Genomic DNA, 21,924 nt, shown 5'->3' with positions numbered 1-21,924 from the left:
GCATGCATGCACACATGCATTCTCATGTCTTAGGAGAGAAAGGACTCTTCTGGCCAAAACCAATCTCTATAACGATTCTCAGGATATCCCACTATCACGTCAGGGGCTTCACTCCATTTCCCCTACTAGCCATCTCATTTTTCTACTTCAGTCTTTCATTTTCCAGTGGCTTCTTCCCACTGGCATCTAAACATCCTTCAACTGGGCTTCCTCTCACTACTTCCCTATTTCCTCACCAATCTGCCATTTACATTTTTCTGTGCTAATTTTCTTCATTTCTTCTTCCTGCATTTACTCAATCACAAGAGTTCCGACTCTAAAATAACCTTTTGTGCTACACAGAAGATTTCAAGACCGAACTGACCTCTTATTAACACTTTACACTGTTGTTTTTTCCCCTTCTTAAAACGTATTTCCTGTCACCATTCTCTGCTGGCTTTCCTCTTTTCTCCTGGCTACTCTCACTAGCCTCCTTTTGTACACATCTTTTCTTTTCTCTATAACTTTGTGGCTTTGAGACCCTATGTTCTTCACATTTTATACTGAACAGTCTCTTCCACTCTCATGGCTTGAATTATTTACTGGCCCCCAAATCTTTATCTCAAAGATAAAGAGACCTCTTTCCTGAACAAAAACTCATAACTAGTTGCATCCTAAATATCATTTCTTGGATACCCCACTAGATATTTCAAACTTTATATGTCTAAAACTGAACACCTAAAGTGAATATTACAATCACCTATCCTGATGTCCAAGCCAAAAACCTGATGTTAAACTTTATTCTTCTATTCTCTAAGACTGATTCTACTTCATGGATGTCTCTCAAATATATCTATTCTTCCCCAATACTGATACTATTAGGGCTCCAGATTTTTTTTTTCCATTAACTGATACTGACCTCACAATTTGTGCTATGCCTCCATCAGTAGCTTTATATTTTGCTATTTTTTCAACTACCCCCTGCCCCTTCCTAAATTCCTATTTTGTGTCTTAGCTATATGAACTAAATTAATCAGTGTTCAGACAACTCTGCTCTCTCCAGTCAACCATATTTTCCCCATGCAATTTGCTTCTGCCTGAAATACTTTCTGGACTTCTAATACTTTGTCATTCTTCAAATTCCAGCTTAGAAACAAGAATCCTTGCGTAATTCTCTGACCCTGGGTTCAATTTCCCTCTGTATTCCTATAGTCCATCTCTCTCTCCCATCATAGCACTCATCTTTCTAACGGAATTGCCTATTCACTATCCTGCATAAGATGGTATGCTCCTTGAGAGTACAAAACATGATTTCTACTGTTCTATCCCCTTAAAACATATAATATCGCACTTAAAACATAAAATACACTCTATATAGTGAATAAATAAGCAATATAGATCTTGTTTTCTTACTTCAATGGATAAAAAGCTTTTTGAACCTTCTATCGTGCCTAAGAGTGTATTGTAGGAATTCATTAAGTATTTGTTAAAACAAAAATACAACAGAATTGCACTTCTTCCTTTCCGTGTTTACAGTTGATAAAGCAGTACAAATGTCGTCAAGGATAATGTTTAAAATTTCTGTGTACTAAACCATATCTGGATGGTTAATCTTGAAAAGTTTAAAAACAAGATATTTGTAAGTAAAAGCAAAACTCTTCATCAACAGAAATACTCCATTAATTCATTATTACATTGCTGGAGGAATTTTCCTAGGAAAGCCCTATTGTTAAAAGTCTCAAACTTCCAGTCACTATGTATTCAATGAAGAAGAAAAACACATATAAAATAATGAATTTTAGTGTCATTTCCAAAAAGGCAAAAAGAAGTATGGAATATCAAGAATAATGATAAAAAAACAACACCTTAATAAACATTTAAAAATCAGATAATATAACAAATATTGCTATAAATACAACTTTATAAAAATAATGTCCTTGTTGATTGAGTGGGAAAAGAAAAACAATGTTAAAACAAAAAAGGAAAGTTATCAGTAAAAGATAAATAAAACTTTGAGCAGAACAGGAACTATTACTATGAATTTTTAAAATGAGAAAATGTGAAAAACAACTCCTACTATGATACTAAAGTTTTTTAAAATGTTACAAAAGGATTTGAAATTAATTTGAAAAAGTAACAATTAGGCATCTTCCATCTTATTTTTCTAGGGAGATATCATATTTAGTGAGATGAAGAATCATATTAAAATACATTTACATTAATACCTTAGAAAGATACAATGGTTAAGCTGGAAGTAACAAAATACAGTTCTGTTGAGAAATGACAATACAAACTATCTTTACTATGAAATGAGGATGGTGTAAAGAATTAAAAATAAAACATTACACTTTATTCTCCATTCATGGCAATCTTTTAAAAATATGTGAAAGTATTTTTAGGTGAATTATAAGTTCTTTTGAAAAAATAACTATAAGACTTCTTCCCTCTTTTTTCCTGACATACTATTTGTTGTGTTATTTTTAGTTATCCTTAGGCCAAGGAACAAAGGGCGTTACTTTTAGATTTGATTCATCTTTAATAATGGAGACTCTAATTTGACCATCTTTAAAATTTTAATCATTTATGTTAGTTAAAAATTTTAATCACTGCATGTGAGATATACTGAAATAGGTATTATAAAAGTTATTCAGTTAAGTAATTGAATTTTGGGGTTCATAATAATCTTCTAACCTATTAAGACTTGAGTTTAATTACTGCTTTTAATGTTTCAATTTAAGACCTGAAAGTGTTTTTTTAGCTTTTAAAAGAGTTTTTTAAAAAAACGTAACAAAAATTAAGCCACTAATACCTCTCAGGCCACACAAAAGACTCCCTTAAAATATACAATGTAACAATGCAACCATATGATAAAATATCTTTAAATATCCAAATGTCACCCAGTACCCCTGCATTCCTTCACTCTTTCATGTCAGGGAAAAAATCAACAAACACTACCACACTTACATATCCTAAATTGTCTAGCACCTATCAAGAAGCAGAAGTGGAACTGGTTATGATGGCAACTAGTGTTTACATCCCATTTTTGCTAGGTTCAAGTGGTAACGGTCTCCCTGAGGCACTAATGTCAGGTTAGTATAACTGAGTAAAGCTCATAATTACTTGCTAAAGTAATTTCAGTTTGCATTCTGAATTTAGCATTACCTTAAAATTACCTCTATATGATTTTCTCCCTTGGTAGGTGATGTATTATCTCCATAAAGAAATCCTCATCTTTATATCCATGGAATCAATGTCAGATATGAAAAAACTATTTAATAAGTTGCTGACATATTGGAAAAAAATCTTGACACTTTTAAATAAATAGAACCTAAAAGTGGTTCCCAAAGCAGTATCAAAGGGCCTAACAACTTAATGGTGAATGTGAGATTGATACCCTAGGATTATTATATATGTTACAGTCTTTATCAAGTTAACCACGTGATAGTTTTTACCTTCCAGATGGTCTCAAAGTTACTAATTTATCATTAGACAATAAATATATACTAGCTTGTAGTGTAGTAGTAAATTTTTAGATAGCTACTTGGGCATATTTATTTGTCAAACTGTTCTCTATATTTTACATTAGATCAGATGCAAAAGAAGATAGTATTTACATTAATATTTTAGAAGCTTTCTATGTCTCAAATATACTTTTCTTGAAATCCTGGACACATTTAGATGTGGGGAAGTCCACTGGGACATTTAGCAGCACCTAATTTCATGAGTTTCATACTAGGTGCCAAGAAATTAGATTGTCCAAATATTTTGGAAATAGAACTAAATCAACTGTTCCTTTTCTATCCATCATCTAATATTTCACTCAAGGCACCTACAATGAAACTAAAATTAAGTAGAGAAAAACTTACCTAGTTGGTATTTTGAATAATAGTTTGCCATTTGTCCACTGTTGCAAGATTGTCGTTTATGTCTTTTTGTTGACATTTCTGTGGTCTTCCATGGTGGTCTTTTTCTTTTGTTCAGTTTGCTAAGAGCTTCACAATTATCAGAAGGATTCTTGTCATAGTTAACACATTTATTTAATTTACTATTTTCAAGTTGGGCAGGAAATTTATCACTTGAAGGATTATTTGCTTTAGCATTTTCTATTTCTTTAGATTGCTTTTTAAAAGAATTTTGCCTAGCAGACTGGGATCTTAAGGTAAAGTGCTTTGATTCTTCTATGTGAGTTTGACGATTACTTCCACAGTTAACAGATTCAGGAGAGTAAATGATGGTATTTAACTTAAAAGTATTTCTGTGTTCGAGATAGTTGATCTTCCTCAAAAATATTCTACAGTCTTTTAAGGTTTTTGACCTCCAGTTATTTAAACATACATTTCCTAGTCTTGGTCCCTTTTCAAATTCTTTTTGGCTGCAGTTTGTTCCATTCTCCTTTGCTTCTGAGTTAAATTTATTCTCTAAACTAGCATGTGTTTTGAAATCAGACATGGTCAACCTCTGTTGCAAAAAGTTATCCCTAATCTCAGGTGGGAAAATAAACTGATTATCTACTGTGTTTTTTCCTTGGAGTGGGATGTCAGCATTTGTTACTCCCTCAGTCTTACTCAAAAGTTGGTTCTGGCAAAAAAATCTTAAGTTCCTCCTTTTAGATATCCAAGCACCTGTCCCATGGCTGTGCAGCTTTCCCTCTCTTCTCCACCTTTCATGATGCAACCTCTTAAACTCAGTTCTTTTTAATCTAGTTAGTGTTAAATTACTTTTCACATTTAAAAGCGGGGAGCTAACCATTTTATGCAGTATATGCAACTTCCCTGCTGACTTTGAAGGTGAAGATAGTGCAAATTTTTTAAAGTGCTTTCTGAAAGGGCTGGTATTAAAATCAGAATATTTCGTCCCTAATTTAATTCCTCTGGTGTTTATTACTTCCAAAGGGTTTCGTGCATTTGCTTTTCTAACTAGTGAAAGAGACTGTGTTTCTGTTGTTTGCATAAACCAGGTACAGAGTTCATTCAAATCACACTTTTTCTGAAAAAGCATTTTTACGGGTGAAACCTCAAGTTCTAAAAGACAGGTCTCCAAAGGGCTTGCTATTTTCAAGTTATCATTTTCAATGGGTTCTCTTTTTTTATGAACACAATTTTCAGCTTCATCTCCACTCACAGGCACCCAAGCATTTGTTATTTGTTCAAATCTATTGTTTAATTCCTCTAATAAGGAATCGTTTGAAGTAGAAGCAGCCCACCACCTGAGCAAAGGGTTTGATGAAATTATAGGGTCCAAGGATACTTCAGAAATGGGTATTAATTTATCTTCCAAATGCTTTTTTGCATTCCTTGAATTTCTAGCTCCTGGCGTACCTTTGGAAGCTATTTTAATCCTTGACTGCTTATGTTTGTCCTCCTGACTTTTACCTTCCTGCAAACGGAGCTTATATGACTTATGGAGCAGGGAATTTCTATAAATAAGTGAACTAGAAGATGCTAATGAATGTAAGAAATGCAGAGATGGTTTTCGATCCCTAATAGAATGTCTCAAAGGTATAGCAGCAACCATACTTTTAGATTCATTCTTGAATTTGCCAGCTTCAGTGTGCCTTGTATCCATGGTGCACTGGCGATTTTCTTCAAGCAGACTTTTCTGGAATATATTCTCTTGTTCTAAAGGAGGTAAGCAGCTGCTAATACTCACTTCTCTCTCCTGAGGTGAAATTCTATTGATAGTCACAGATATGCCAGAGATTTTCACTTTTGCAGGTCTACCAGGCTTCCTAATTATTGCCAAAGGCTTCTGATTTGGTCGAATAATGTTTTTGGAAGATTGAGGTATCATAGACTTGTTCTTGAAAGGTCTAACATATTCAAAGCCAGACCCCAAGATTTCACTTTCAGTAGTCAAACTTGAAATAGCACTTATTCTTTCACCCAAGTCAGTGTCATATTCTCTAATACTTCTGAGACTATTATATTCTGTTGGAAAATCAGTAACATTATTTTTTAAAGACATACCATTGCTTTTGCTTATACTTCCTTCAGAAACATGCCTTTTAGTTCTTCTTGACCTTCCATAAATAACAGTTACTATAATACTCTTCTGATATAAACCTTCTTTTACTTCTGATATGAGAGACTCTGGGCTTTTCTTTTCAGCACTAATGGACTCATCTTGGCAAATGGAGATGTCTGTTTGGTCAGTTTTAGGTTTCGGTGGTCTTCCAATTGGTCGCTTTATCTGTTTCACAACCTGGGGACCTATTTTTTTAGGTCTACCTGGTTTTCTTTTAAAAGATGAATCAATCGTATTGCTTGAATATTCTTTAGGTAACTCTTGTGGCTTATCATTCTTCATATCATCTGTAAACACTGCAGAGGATTCTGCAGTTTCTTTTGCACAATTAAATTTGTTTAGTTCTTTTTGGAAAGTGTCACTATCATTAAGATTAGAACTATAATTTGCAGAGTTAGCATTTGGGATGGTCTCATTTGTTTCTTTTCTATTTTCAGTTACTTGATGAGTTGGTTGCTTTTCAGAAGAAAAATCACGATTTGATTCGGAATTACTGACTGAAGTTAAAGTATATTTGACTCCTTCACTGCTTTTAACCTCAGATAAAAACATGAGTTTGATAGGACTAGAATAGGTGGCAAAAGAAGAGCTTTCAATGGTTTCATATTTTGTTGGTACATTTTCAACACTGGAAATCAAGCTATTTGTGTTTAAAACAGATGACTTTTTCTGGTTATTAAGTCGTTTGCTATTCAAATCTACTGTAGGTATATGATTGGTTTTAATATTGGTGGATGCTACTATGGATTTTGATAAACTTTGCTCTTTGCATGTCATTCTACTTACAGTTAGAGTCATATTTCTACCAGCAGGTTGATCTTTACCATCAACTTCTATCAATTTCTTGGATGCTTTATACCCTTCTGATAATGACTGATTATTCCAAGACTTTTTGGCCATATTTATTGTATCTTCCAAACGTTCCACAACAACTTGTAAATTAGAATTCATTGCAATTTTGTTTAAATCTATACTATGTGAGCTTTCAATCTGAATATTTTTTACTGTGTCTTTTCTTTTGGTAGAGTCAGAAACTTTTTTGGCCTTAGGGGATTTTTTGAAAACATAATTATTTGTTACATATATAGAATACCACCCTGGAGGTACAATATTTCGTTTGGTTCTGCTCAAAAGTCCAGGGACATCACTTTTCAAAGGAGTTTGAGTATTCTCTAATTTTGGATTCTCTTTATGATTTTGCAAAAACTTTTTCCTAGCCACAGATTTCTCCTGTGATCTCCTTATGCTCATTTTCTCAGGAGAAGCTGTTTTAAAGCTTTCTGAAAATGCATCAAAAGCCAAGTTAGTTTCTAAATTATTTAGAGGTAGTTGCAATGACTGTAATCCATAATCTGGTAAAAAGGATGTTTCCACATGATTATTATCTTGCAGGCTTTTAGAATTTTGTAAAGAAGGTCCTTGGCAATGATAGAATTGCTCTTTGTCTGCTGAAAAGAGTTCATCATTGCGCAAAAACTTCCTTGGATTTTTTCCGGTGTATTTTTTTCTCATAAAGTTTTCATCAAGACTAGCAAGTTCTCTTTTTATCTGTAAAGACTGCCTTCTGAATATGGGTGAGTCAGGAGAGCTGTGCATTGCAAATAAAGTTTCTTGACGCTTTCGAAATCTTGTCTGAATAATTTTATTTTCTATCTTTTTATCATGTTGACTCAGTAATTCCATAAAACTGTAATCACTGGCCTTTGCATTATGCAAAAGAGAGGTTATTAAATCTCTCAATTTTAAATCATTATCTGTATTGCAATCACTGCTAGATAATTTTATAAGGTTTGTCATATCTATTGTTTCTATTGATTTTAATTTTTCATTAATACGATCCATTAAATCTTGAAAAATTATAGCAGTTTCACCCTTTTCATGATTTGTAGTACAATTATTGCTGTCTTCTAAGAGCAAAGAATCAGAGTTACTGGATTTTTTAGTTTTAGGCATTTTACCTTCATGATCATCTTCATCACTGCTTATTTCTGCTGGTGTCAGAGATGGAGGCTGGTTAATGTTTGTTTCAAGTCTATTATTTTCTAAGGCTGAACACTCTGAGATGACATCTTTCAATTTTTCAAATCCTTCAGCCTGCACAGGTGATAATGGTGGGGGTGAGGGACTTCGAGATCTACAAACATCTTGAAGACTTACTGAAACATCACATATTTCCTTTGATGAAAGAGGACTCTGAAAGCCTGATTTTGTGGAATGAATGTCTGCTAACAGTCCAGAACAACACCTGTGAGAATTGTAACTGTTTGTAATTCCTCTATTCACTACCGTCTTAATGTGTTCAATAGTTACAGTTTGGCAAGATAAACAATGTAAATCTTTAATACAGACTGGCAGAGGCACAAAACCAGGGCTTTGTCTTTCATTCTGTAAATGCCCTCTTTCTGCCAGCCTATATTCACAACTACAGAACAGACCATCTAAATCATCTTCAATTAGGGGATTCTGAGACTCTGAAGACACAGTATAGGATGAATTACAACAGCAAAGAGAAGCAGCATTCTGCTCTTGGACTAGAAATTTCAACATAGCCAAAACTTGTTCCTGGTGATGTATGCACAAAGATTCCAAAACTTTGTTTAATGCTGATTTTCCTTTTTCCATTTTAGTAGCTTCCTCTGATTTTGCAGTTGAACTAAAAATAAAAATCAAACAAAAAATGAATTACAGCAAAAATACTAATATTAATTTTAACAGAGCTTGAAATAGATATTTTGATATTGCTGGACTCCTAATTCCTATGGAGAGCTGTGAAAGTGACATCTTGATTATTGCTTATTGAAAATATAATGAAGCACTTATGACAATTTCCTATGACAAAATATGAGTCAAAGCAAAACTTTATTTTTTGTGTAATATAAAGGCTGCTACTGATAGATATGGTTATATTTACAGATTGCTAATGTTTAGTGCTTTGGCTATATTAAGAGTATTTAATGGAAAGTGCTTCAGAAGGAGTTAAAATTTTTGTAAAGTAGACATTTTATAAGTTATTTGGTAGTTATCAGTCCATATTAGTACAAATAAGATAAATAAGATGTAGGAGAAAATCTTTCTTATCTTTATTTAAAATAATATTTTTCAAGGTAGTGAAAATAAAATTATTAATAAAAAGTTTTGTATAGTCAAAAGGAAAATTAAGGGATTTAGATTTCATATAAATAACAGGCATTTTAACCTAGTAATAAAATAAAAATTTAAGCTATTTAAAAATGTAATCTATTTTTAATTTATTTTAAATACTAAATTAATTACATCAAAACTAAAGGCATTACTTACCTAATTATTTAATTTCAAATGCTGGAAAATATCCCACTGCAGAAACTAACATAAATCTAATGGAAACTAAAACCCAGAATTACTTAGCAACCAATGTATAAGTCTATAAAAAATAAAAAAATCTTTCTAATCCAATACCAGCAGCAAGAAGAATAAAATATATTAAAAGAATTCTGTTTCAGAAAAGTATCTATTTAAATTAAACATATCACCAAACTCTGTACATGAAAATAGCCTCCCACTTGTGATTTCTTATATTTGTTGTTGTTAGTTACTGGTTTGTATAAATTTTATTTATGGTTGGAACTGAAATATGCTGACTATGAACTGCGACAGAAGACTGTATTTTGCTTAAATAAAGGGTTATATTCACCAATATTAAAAATTAAGTAATTTCTTTAAAATGAAAGCGAAACTGATTTTAAAAAGTGCCTCCCTAAATCCAGTTTAAACTGTTTCACAGATAAGTAGGCAACATGTTATCTACATTTTATAAAATTTCTGTTGAGTAGCAAAAACACCAAAGCAAATGTTTCAGATTAGATAAAAATTTTTCTAGAAAAAAGATAATTTTACCAGATTCAACCAATGTTTTGCTGCTAAAACTAGCATGGGATTTAACATAAAGCAGTTATCAAACAGAGAGGAGAGATGAAATTACAATAAAAATTTTAAAGTCCACTGTCATCTCTAGACAGATGAAGACAGGACATGACCTCGGTATCTCTTCCCTTTGGAAAATAATTTTTTTGTAAATTTTTTCATGGTTGGAGTATAAAATGATTGAACTGACTCCAAAGATTCACTACTGTATAACTCAGACAACATATGTAGAGATAAAGGCACAAGTAAATGTTAACCATCAATAAAAGAGTGTAAGTGGTATTCTATTCTTTCCCAGCAAATTAAAAACTATAATTTTCACATAAGCAAAAGAAAACCCCAAAAGTTCTGACAGATCATTTCCAACACATTTGTTTAAAAGTTATGTTATGGTCTATTAAACGTATCTGTGACTAAAGAGAGAATTTACATGCTTCTCATAAAAATAACTCCCTAAAACTGGTTTAACCTGTTTCACAGATAAGTAGGCAATGTTGCATCTACATTTCATAAAACATTGTTGTCTGACTAGCAGCAAAAACACCAAAGCAAATTTTGCAAATTAGATAAAACTTTTTCAGAAAAAGACTATTTTTTAAACATTACTATGCTTTCGTAACAGTTCCTGAAATACTCAAGTGATTTTTTCTGTTAGTAGTCTAGAGCAGAACTAATCAAAATTAATGACTAGTGTTATTGTGAAAATCATTGAAAGATTTTTATAGCTCTTTTGACATTCCAAGAAGTCTATAGTTTAAGAATTTCTTATTCAGTTGATTATTTTTAATAGAGGAACTTCGAAAACCTCAACAATATCATAGGGGTCAATAATTTCAATCTAATGTCATATGAAGAACAGCTTTAAAAAGTTACTAATTAGATATTCAGATATTAAGATTTTATACATCTCTCTCAGATATCAGATAACTAAGTTCTCAAATTAGAGATTTCCACAATATGCTTATTTGGCTTCAATTATTTTCATTTCTGTATTTTTTTGTATGTTAGAATCTCAAAGAAAAACCGAATGTATGAGTAAATAGTTGAATATACATAAACCTCCAATCTAGAATTTATTCTCACTTTACATAAAGATTCAAAAATTGTATGTTTCACAGCTCCATTGCTTTTCATGCTAAAATTTTTTCTAATCTTTTCCTGTTTGATTTATAAACAAACATATCCTGCTTATTTTTTTGTTAAGTTTCTATCCATTTTTCCCATTATAAGCTTTGTTGCTGAGAGTTGTCTTTAAAAAAAAAGTCAATTTCTATTATTAATATTAATAAAACTGCTTCCTAGAGTGAATCAAAGAAGCCAGTGTAGTCAAGTTTTTTCTTTTCTTTTCTTTTTTTCTTTTACTGAATGAATGAGTAAATCAATCACACACCAACAGTGTTGTAAATTTAAGTGCAAAAGCATTGAAGTGCTTTACTACAAATTACAACCTAGAAACACGTTAACTGAACAATTAAAATTCATACAATCAGATTTAGATATATAACAACACAAAGTAGAAACAGAATTACAGTACATTTACAACACAAGACAGATACATGAATTCATTAGAAAATATTGTAATAAATAATTCATGAATTATAGTGCAATTGATTTATGCATAAATATAACTAATTGCCTAACAATCAGTTTATATTAACAAAATCTGTCAAAATCAAGGCAGCCACAGAGTTTTACTAAATTACTGCGACAATGAAAATACTGTAATTAAAGAACAAATACAAGTATTTGTACTGTAAACAACTAAAAAAATCAGTCTCACTAAAGTTAGTATACAATTTAATATAAAATTGTCATTAGCTACCAGAAATGGTTTAAACAACTTTACTGAGCAGTAGTTTTCTAAAAACAGAGGCACTGTTTTTTCTTTTCCTTCTTTTTTTTTTTAATATAAAATACTTGAGGAACATTCAAATAAGTAGAAAGCACATAAGGATTGCTTTCACCTTCACTAAAAGTCTGCTGAAACTGGATTTTTCAGAAAATTGTCAATTAACAAGTAGTAACTGGTAACTAAATTTATAAAGTACTTTGAAAGTTAAACATAAAGAACACCTTAATAGAATCACTGGGGAGAAGGGGAACCCATAAATTTCCCTGCCTTTCCTAGTTTGTATAATCAAAAGTTAACTCAATAATTAGAAACATTTTGTTTCTTTTAAAAGTTATGGGTTGATCATTACCTATAAACTATCAAAAAATATTTAATTTACTATTTCTGACCAAAAATAAATAATACGAGTACTAAAATGCTGCAAATTAACTATAATATTACCTATAAAACTACTGATCACTGTGAAGTCAATAGCAAAATGATCCCTGATTTTATGAATCCTGTAAAGTTTTTGGTCAGGTCATCTTTTAAATGATATAAAAGTGTTCTGTAAGTATCCCTTTACTATAAACTTCTCAATCAATTTATTAATGTAAATATAGTGTGAGGAATAAAAAAGCTCAATACAATATAAATATTATGTAATGCATTCAAACCCCCAAATTTTTGCAGGTAAAATTCTGTATAAAGAGGTCAATAAAATTGTGTTGAAACATTTAACTTTGTTTTTCAATGGGGGGGAAGGGAAATATATTAAATAATCCAAGTTCTGGCCCTCACAAAATATGGCTTAATTCTTTAAAAAGAAAGATGACCCTGACATCTGCTGTTTTGCAATCTATTATGTATACTTTCTTGGGGGAAAAAAAAGAGCAAGAGGATTCATATCCTAGTATGCAAGTAACTTTAATAGCTGAAGAGGATTCAGTATAGATCTGAGAGACCAAATAACTACTTGGTTGTATAGTTTCCTACTCTTCAGTTTCTTTAAACTTATGTAAGCAGTTTTTAAATGTAATAGCTGAAAATCTCTTTAGTATTATATGTATATGTGATTATTAGATACACACAAACACAAGTGTAAAAACACATGTATTTGACAAGGTGCACTTATTTTTTAAATTCAGCTTTAAGTATTCCTTTTGGACTTAGGAAAACTGGCTTAGAAAAAATGATCAGAACCTGAATTTTAACAGAGAAAAGGGGCACTCGAAGAATTTTGTATTTATGAAGCAAATCCCCATTCTTTCTATGGAGGCACATGCTTTATAACATTTTACCACTAAAACTGCATACTCCATAAATCCAACATGGATACTCTGAAACACATTTTAAAACTGCTATACAAAATTACTGGTCTTTCTTATGAGTCTAGTAAAAGTTAAAATGCACTGCCCAGCTTCTAACTACCTAATTAGTAGAGAGTTTACATTACTGAAAGTTCAAAACAGCTTCAGTGTTAAATATTTGTAAATCTATTCAAGACCCTGAACAAACTGCAAATTTGGTTATTAGCAAAATGATAATGTATCGCCCACCAAAATGAAATCTGTAATTCATTTTGATAAACTGAAAATGTTTTGAAATGTCACAGCAGCAAATATATTAAAGTTACACTGAGGTTTTTCAATAGTAGGAGTGTGTCACAATCCTTAAAATTTAAAGTAGTCATAACATCAACTAACCAGCACATTTAAACCAAAATTATCATTCTCAAGCTTTTTCTGTGCACATTATAAACATGCTCTAAGTTGCATTCCAACTTTCTTTTCTAACCTTACACATTAGCTTATTTTTCAAATGAAAAACAAAATTAAATTATTTTAATAATTAAATTTAAATTACTTTTTGTTCTTAGTATTCCATCTTACATTAAAGGATTCTATAGCTGCTGGGGTTAACTATGTGTCAGTTTCTTTTTAAAGTATATACCTTATAAACCCCAACTTCCTGCTAAATCAACTATTGAATGATAAATATTAAATTTCATTATACATATCATTTAAGGTTTTCTATTTCTGGTGGATGCACTTGAGTGCATTTCATATTTCATAGAATGCACTGTAGTGTACTAATACTGTATATATTAATTTTTATTAGTGTGGAGATAGCTGTCTGTTTAAACTTTGATTGGTTGTTTCATATACTTACAATAAATGTAAGTATGTTATGCAAAAATGCTTACAAACTAGTAATATATTTCCATTAGCAGGTGGTTCAACTGAATGGCTGGAGTGGTCTTTCACCAATAAAAATATTTCACTTGACAGTTACTTGTTTTCCCACAATGCTTTATGCTATTGACTACTAAAGAAAACCTGAATCTTTTTCACCTATTTATACAAGGATTAAATACAAACTATCAGAATTAAGTAAGCAACTATATAATTCTGTCCACAGTGAAAACCCTGAATAAAACTTTTTTTCAAAAGGCATGTAAGTGGTTTTTGAACTGTAAAATTTCATGTCTCCTGTCAGAGTGAGCATCTGTAATTCCCACATGTGTGTATACAGACACACAAAAACACACCTGTGCACATACACACGCAAACACACACACACGCACGCACGCACATACACACACACAAACATTTTCCTAACAAGTAATCTACACAGGCTTGCTGCTGTTTTTGCAGCTGCCAGTCCCTGAATCTGTCATATTATATAACCCAGTGTCTGGTAATCGGAGTTTCTTCTTCGGAGGAGTCTTCAGTGTTCCAGATCTTTCTTTTACCTTGTATTCTAAAGTGCTGTGAGGTACCCCATAAATTCCTTGTGCTTTGGAAACACTCATTTTTCCGCTCATTACCATTGCAATAGCCTCTTCCATTATTTCATGATCATATTGCCGGTAACGGCCACGTTTTTTCCTGGGCTGCTTATTATCTTTCCGATCCAATCCATCTTCAGTATTTTCAGAGGTTCCATCAACTGTTCCATTTTTAGAATTAAGACACAAAGGAGAGAGGTCCCCATGTAGAAAATAAGAGTCAACACTTGAGTGAGTTACAGGCCCAGAACATTCTATTTTGTTCTGTTTAGGGAGTATATTTTTCAGTTTTTGGAGGGCTGATCCTTCAAGGACTGGAGAGGTTTTGGAAACTTGATACATAACATCCAGCAGACCAGGACCATCAGGTTGTGGTTTTGAAATAGAACTTACTCGTAGCTGAGGAATTTTTAACTGTACAGTAGGATGTGTTTCATATTGTAGGCTTTCACTTTTTTCTTTAAATTGAGTAACCATTTTCTGTAGAGTTAACTGATGGAGGTAACTGGAAGCTGTTGGGAATTTTAATTCTGAGGTTTCAAGTAGATTGAGTTTACTTTTTTCTGTGCGCTCTGCTTGAGCTCTTGCCCACAAGGCTACTTTTTGCAGCACTGCACAAGTTTCTTTACTGTCTTTATATGAGTAACTATCATTGAAATCTCGAGTTTTGTTTTTAAAAGATGCAGGCTTCCCTGCTGGTAAGGCTTCTAAGTGGAGAAGTAAAGTTTTTTGAGGTATGCCATAAAGTATGCCTGCTTTATTTATGTCCAGTGCTCCAGACTGAATGTCTTTCAAAGCTTTTGAGAGCAAACCATCTGCAAACTCAGCACTTCTTTCCACATAGTCCTCTCTGTTTCTGTGTAGTCTCCTGGATGGATGGAATGAAACGATGGTAAACTGATGCATGAGAGACTCTCACACAGCTATGGAAGGGGAGGGTCCACTCCTTTATTATACTCCTTGCTTAGGTAACATCACTTTTTAAGTCTGTGAGATGTAGTAGTTACTCCTTATCAAAGCAAACGCTACAGTCCTGGTAGGACAATGTGTCAATCATACGGTGGCCTCAACGGGCAGACCTTCCAAGAACATAAAATCCTAACTCAGTATTTGTAAAAATATTCTCATGATGTTGCTATTCCTCTGACAGATGCTTGTAGAGCAACACTTATAATTTTTTTACAATTAGAGTTCCATTATATAAAATACCCAAATCCTAAAGGAGTTTTTGTTAGTAGAAACGTGACGTTACCGCTAAACAAGTAATAAAAGAGTCAACCCCTTTAAAGGAAATTTGTAGCAGTAAGAATATTTCCAAACACAAACACCCCATATTTTTCTCTAGATAAAAACTTAAAATTTGAACAAGTAGATATGTTATATTGGGTAAAATACTTTTAGATTTTATACATGTTATTTCTATTTTGAATGTATCATTATAACTTTCAGTTTAACAGAAAGTTCTTTATACCTTATGACTCAAAAAGCTATTACAGCCTTAGTTGAAACAAATTACACTCTGTATCTGAGATTTAAATGTTACTAAAAAGCTTCCTATGCAAATTGTTAATGGAAGATGCAAAAGTTACCCCCCAAAATTCCAAAAATCCAAAAGAACAGCACTTCACTATTAATGGTTTAATTAATTAAACAACAGCTTTCAAAGCATGAAAGGACTTTCTGTGGTGATTACTAGATATATTAAGTCTACCACCACACCTAAGACACAATGAAAAAACTCGAAGCACTGTAAGTTAGTTATAAGAATTAGTAAGTATAGTACTTTTAAAACTAGTTGATTGTTTAAAAAATTAAATAGTGAAATTACATATTTTCCTTAAAACTGCCTCCTAAATACTGCATTTAAAATTCTCTACTCGTCCTGCTTCTTAGTTTGTATTCTATGATTAAGCTGGTAGTTCATTTTAGTAACATGAACTAAAGTTTGGTGATTGTTCTGATAACTTTTCTTTAACAGAAAGAATAAAAAAGAAAGAGAAAGGACAAATGAAAGGTATGAAAGACACACATTTATGAGTGACAAAAATTCTGGAAGAAAACTATATATGTCAGTCTGTTCAGAGTAGTATGAAGAATTCTCTGCATAATTTTATACTAATATTAAATTTTATTTCCTAGATATTGCTTACCCAGCCACTGAATTTTCAGAAGAAGGATCACATATGGATGACTCTTCAGATTTTATGCTGGTTTTCTTTGTAGAGAGATCTAACACTCCATCCCCTATAATTTTTGCAAGAGAAAAAACTTTATATTTGTGACAGATAGGTAATCCTTACATCATAACATTTCATATTTTGATGATCTACTAATCAATGACCTAAAAATTAACACTGGTATTTGATATGTGGCCATTACCAACTCATCTTGTGGTTTTAGCAACAGAACATGACTGGGAAGGCACTACATAGGAAAAAAGAACAGAGGAAGAGCTGGCACTGTCGTGAAATGAAGAAATTAGATAAGAACTGTTTAAAATCCTGTTCACCTTTCTCACTGTTCTGCAGTGAAGAGTCACTCGATTGCTTATTCAATAAAAAACATGACTGTTTTCTATTCAAGGCTGCCCAGATGATGCTTTGGGAAAGTGGGAATAATGTACATTTAACAAAACCGAAAGCATAGAAAATACGAGGAGGAATAAGAGAATGATAATTAGCATTTACTAGGACTATTAACATTTGGAAAACACACTTTAGGTAATCTATGATTCTACTCTCTACCAATGTATTTTTCAGAGCTCACAGTATAAAATTTTACTGTTTTAAATAACTGAAATGTACAACAGTGCATACAATCTATGTAACAGATTGTGGTTATATCTGTGATTAGATGATGACAAAATAAAATAACATTTTAGGAAAAAGTAGCTTGTTAGAAAACAACTGCCTATTTTTTTTAGTAAAATACAATTATTTTATTATTATAATACTGAATTTATACAGACAAAAGTTCAAGTGACTCAGATATCTTGTTAATCTGATAAACTTCAAAATCAAGAATAAAAATAAACTTAATTTAAAATACAGCAATACATATGGTGAATATGTTTCTACTGATACCTAAAAAATTGAAAAAGCTGTAAGAAATCATTTTAAGAAAAATCCATGTTTTAAAAATATACCAAAAAATTCAACTAGGTTTAAAAATAATCCAATTATGTGCAAAGCACTGTTGGAATTTGGAAAGCAGTAGTTAAAAATGCATAAAGTACCTCCTCATGGTTCTAACAACCTAGTTAGATAATTCATACACCACCACCACCACCACAACCATATTTCAGGCTGATGATATGTGCTACTTAGAAAAAATAAAGCAGAGTGAGCTGATAAGAGAGTAGGCCTAAGGCAGCTGCTGTTTTATTGAGTATTATCAATTCAGGCCTCTTTTGACTTGAACACAGTCCTGAACAAAGTGAAGGTAACAACCAAGCAGATTATCTGGGGGAAAGCTTATAGAAGGACCAGTTTGTGCAAAGACTATGATATGGAATCATATCTGGAATATGAGGAATAGTGAAGAGGCCAGGGTAACTGGGATGGAGTAAGCCACACTGAGAGAGCTGAGATCAGAAATCAGGCAGATCATATAGGGCTTTGTAGACAATGGCAAGACATTTGAATTTTATTTTGAAAGACACAATAAACCACTGGAGGATTCTAAACATAAGACTGACAATTTTAATTTTTTTAAAGGACTAATCTGCTGTGGGGGGAACAGAGAAACCTGTTGGGAAATTGCTCTTCTATTTTTCACCTTTGGGCTTTCACACTTTCAGTTAGTTTCCTCTCCCTAGAAGTCTCCTAATCCTCTCCTTCTATCCTCACATTCATCCTGTGCACGTGGGCTAAGCTGCTTTAGTCGTGTCCAGCTCTGTGAGACCCTATGGAGCCCCATGGCAGCCCACCAGGTTCTGTCCGTGGGATTCTCCAGGCAAGAATTCTGGAGTTGGGTTGCCATTTCCTTCTCCAGGAAGGATCGAACCAGATCTTCCTGACCCAGGATCAAACCAGGTCTCTTATACTGGCAGGCAAGTTTCTTTATAATCACTAGTGCCACCTGGGAAGCACCAAATCTTACTCATCATTCAAGATACAACTTGAACTTTGTGGTCATTATTGTAGGGTCCTATACTTGCAACACTTACCTATATTATTTAGCAGTTAGCAGGCCATAACCTAATTGTTTATTTACTTACTAGTGTTAGCCACCAGGCAATATAATGAAGGCAGAAAATATGTCTATTTACTGATGTAGCCTCATTCCCTACAACAGTGGCTGATACACAGTAAGTGTTCAGTTAAGTATTTGCTGAAAAGAATTTAGAAGTAGAAATTCAGTTATTGCTAGAGGTTACAAAGCCTAGACTGAAAGGATACAAAGACTGGGCAGACAAATACATGCTACATATTACCTTAAAAAATTATTAAATGAAGTATCTTTTGATCTCTTTACCTAATAAATGCCCCAGTTTATCCACTCAGCTCAATCTTATGCTTAGTTAACAACTCATTTCAATGCTCACACTTCCTGAGCTATTAAGCCATGTGCAATTCATCAAATATGCTGTATGGTGTTGGGTCTCTAAAACTCCAGTGAATGGTTCCCTCTGCCTAGAATGCTCTTTCCACTTCTCCATCTGCCAAACACCTCATCTTTAAAGATTCAGACCCACCCCCGCCCCACCCAAGTAGAAGCTTAATGTCACCCTTGTCAACAGCATCCTATAAAACTTAATGACACACTCATGCAATTTTTGAGTTACGGATCTTTTTTTCCCAGAAGACTGAATTACTCAAGGTCAAGAATTCTGACATATTTCATAAACAAAAATAGATTTATGTAGGTTATAGCATATAAAACACACACTTCATTAAGTGTTATTCCTTGTCAATGTTCCAGAATAAATTAATGAATTTCTTCAATTGTAAGTTCTAAACTTTTGATATGATTAAGGTTAATTATTCAACTATAAATAAGAGAAGGAGGTGCTGAGAGCTCTTCCTCTCTCTCCTTTACACTAACTATGCTAAGGAAGCTGTAGCTCCCTGTAACTGAAACTCGGTCACGTCTGACTCTTTGCGATCCCATGGACTAGGGCCCATCAGGTTCCATCCATAGGATTTTTCCAGGCAAGAATACTGGAGTGGGCTGTTGTTTCCTTCTCTGGGGGTATCTTTCTGACCCAGGAATTGAACTGGGGTCTCTTGCACTGCACGCCGAATCTTAACTGCCTGAGTCACAGAGCAGCTCCCAAGCTAGGGCAAAAAAGGTATTCTTATCCTTTTTGGACCACTCCTTGACGGCCGGTTTGGTAGCTGATTTGAGTCTTGAGGAGGAGCTAGATTTAAGATCTGTTTCATCTTTAAGAGAAACTACTCAAATCAGGCCTATATATCTGATTCACTTTCTCTAGGAACTCTAAACAGTGACGCAGGTAAGAAACGCTCTTTTTTCCATAACTCCTTCTCCATAACTAGGCTGCCCATGTTACTTATAAAAAAGATCTCACCTTTTATTAGCAGTTTTGTCACCTAAAGTATTTTGCTGATATTAATTCCTTTTTCCATCATAAAGGCTGCAGATCAAGAGCTAGGAAAATGATAAATATCCCTAGGATTGTTTGAAAAACAAAAAGAGAAGGGGAGAAATAGCTTGGGAACCAGGACTGAGAAGAAAAAAAAAATCAGGAATGGCAAAAAGGGCATTTTCTTGCTCCTGCTGCTGATTTACATTTATCAGTATCACTCCTTCATAATGGAGATGTCACATCATAACTAGATTGTTTTATGTGTACACATTCAAAGTACTAATAATTAATGGATAAAATTCAAAGTACTAATAATTAATGGATAAAATTCAAAGTACCAAAATTCAAGTACTAATAATTGATGGATAAAAACTAAACATCTATTATGCTAAATGCTGCAGGGCAATATAAAGCAAGTAGAGGACAGAAAGAGAGTGAAATTTATTTAACCATTCACCTATTGGTAAGTTCTTAGGTTGCTTCAGTTTTTCACTGTTACAAACAATTCTGAAGTGAAAATCCTTCTAAATGTTTTCTAGTATTTATGTATAAGAATTTTTCTAAGATGCACACCTAGGAATGCCAGTGCTGGACAGTATACATTTTGAACTTTTGTAGATATTACTAAAATTTTTTTCCACAACCTTGACAACACTTGGTGTTGAGATTTTTAATTTTTGCTAATCTGATAAGAACAAGTTGCAGGAGTAAACTAATAAGAATACATTTGATATGCGTTTATTCAGATCTCTAAAGCACACAGAACTGTTTTGCTTATAGATGCACAAATACATATTTTCAGAGGTTGCTTTCAAGGATAAACAAAAGGATGAACAGTTCCTTAAGAGAAAATATACTAGAAGTAAATAGGATCAAGTAACACATTTATTAGTTCTGGCTGACAGGAACATGATTATTACACTGCATTTTGCTCTATGTATGAAAATTTTCCAAATAGTAAACAAATTATTTCCATTTACTGGTTATAGTCTGAGCATTAACATGATTAATTATTTCTCATCAAACATTAATGCTAAAGATACAGAATTAGAGAGAGGCTGGTGTAATCTATCAACAAGGTCAGGTAATTGTTAAATATGTGACACTACCAGATAACTTTAAAGATAAACTGGTGTTTGAAAAATTGAAACCATGAACAAATTAAGCAACTTCTGGAGTATTAACATTTTATTGGGTTAATTTTTTTAGAATTCACATTCCAAAACCAAGCTTTGGATTTCTGTTTACAAACTGTTCTCAGTTCTATATTCTCCTGCAAATCCCTGACAGAGAATCTGTAAAAAGAAGATAAATACAATCCACATAATACAGATCTTTCACTCCTCCATGGGCACCATTCTTTCTCATCCCTTACCTGCCCTCTGTCCATTCTTCTAAGTATACTCTATGCTCTCTTGGCCAGGCTACATATCACTTCAGCATTATCCCCTCAAAGAAGATTTTCCTAATTTACCCCCAGCCTTCTTTCATATTCCCATAGTACTCTTTGTATGCTTCTATACTGTTATTTACAATGTGTTATTATAATTTGCCAAGTTTAGCACCTGAACTCCAATAGTACTGTGGGGAATCAGTAACTATTTTTAGGATCTATTTACAATTTATACCTAATTAAGTATACTTATTGGGCTGATTTTCTCACTAGACTTACTTCCAAGCAAGGCCTGAAATGAATAGTACCTCAGTAAACACCAATTCACTGACTCAGCAATGGCTTGCCCAGTTCTGTCACATCAATCCTGCATACAGCAGACCCTGACTGACAAAATTATCATGAAATCAAAGAACTTTGTTAAGCCAGTCAGAAAACGACAGCACAGTCAAGAA

At 32.9% G+C, this 21,924-nt stretch overlaps 1 protein-coding gene across 13 annotated transcripts in view; it reads right to left on the bottom strand.

The window, feature by feature from the left end:
* LCORL (ligand dependent nuclear receptor corepressor like) overlaps positions 1-21,924 on the bottom strand; it is a 193,522-nt gene that overhangs the window by 20,134 nt on the left and 151,464 nt on the right. For 9 of the 13 annotated variants that reach the window (XM_020878313.2, XM_070452105.1, XM_070452110.1 and 6 more), the window contains 2 exons: positions 16,676-16,769; positions 3,846-8,656 (listed from right to left, as the gene is read on the bottom strand). In XM_020878313.2, the coding sequence (XP_020733972.2) occupies positions 3,846-8,656; positions 16,676-16,769 (4,905 nt within the window). Of the gene's footprint in view, positions 1-3,845; positions 8,657-11,301; positions 15,394-16,675; positions 16,770-21,924 lie in introns of those variants that run through there. The other 4 variants (XM_020878318.2, XM_020878317.2, XM_020878319.2 and 1 more) reach the window with 3 other exon arrangements.

Source organism: Odocoileus virginianus, chromosome 21, assembly GCF_023699985.2.
Source record: "Odocoileus virginianus isolate 20LAN1187 ecotype Illinois chromosome 21, Ovbor_1.2, whole genome shotgun sequence".
NCBI lineage: Eukaryota > Metazoa > Chordata > Mammalia > Artiodactyla > Cervidae > Odocoileus > Odocoileus virginianus.
This window is presented reverse-complemented; position numbering and strand designations above follow the sequence as displayed.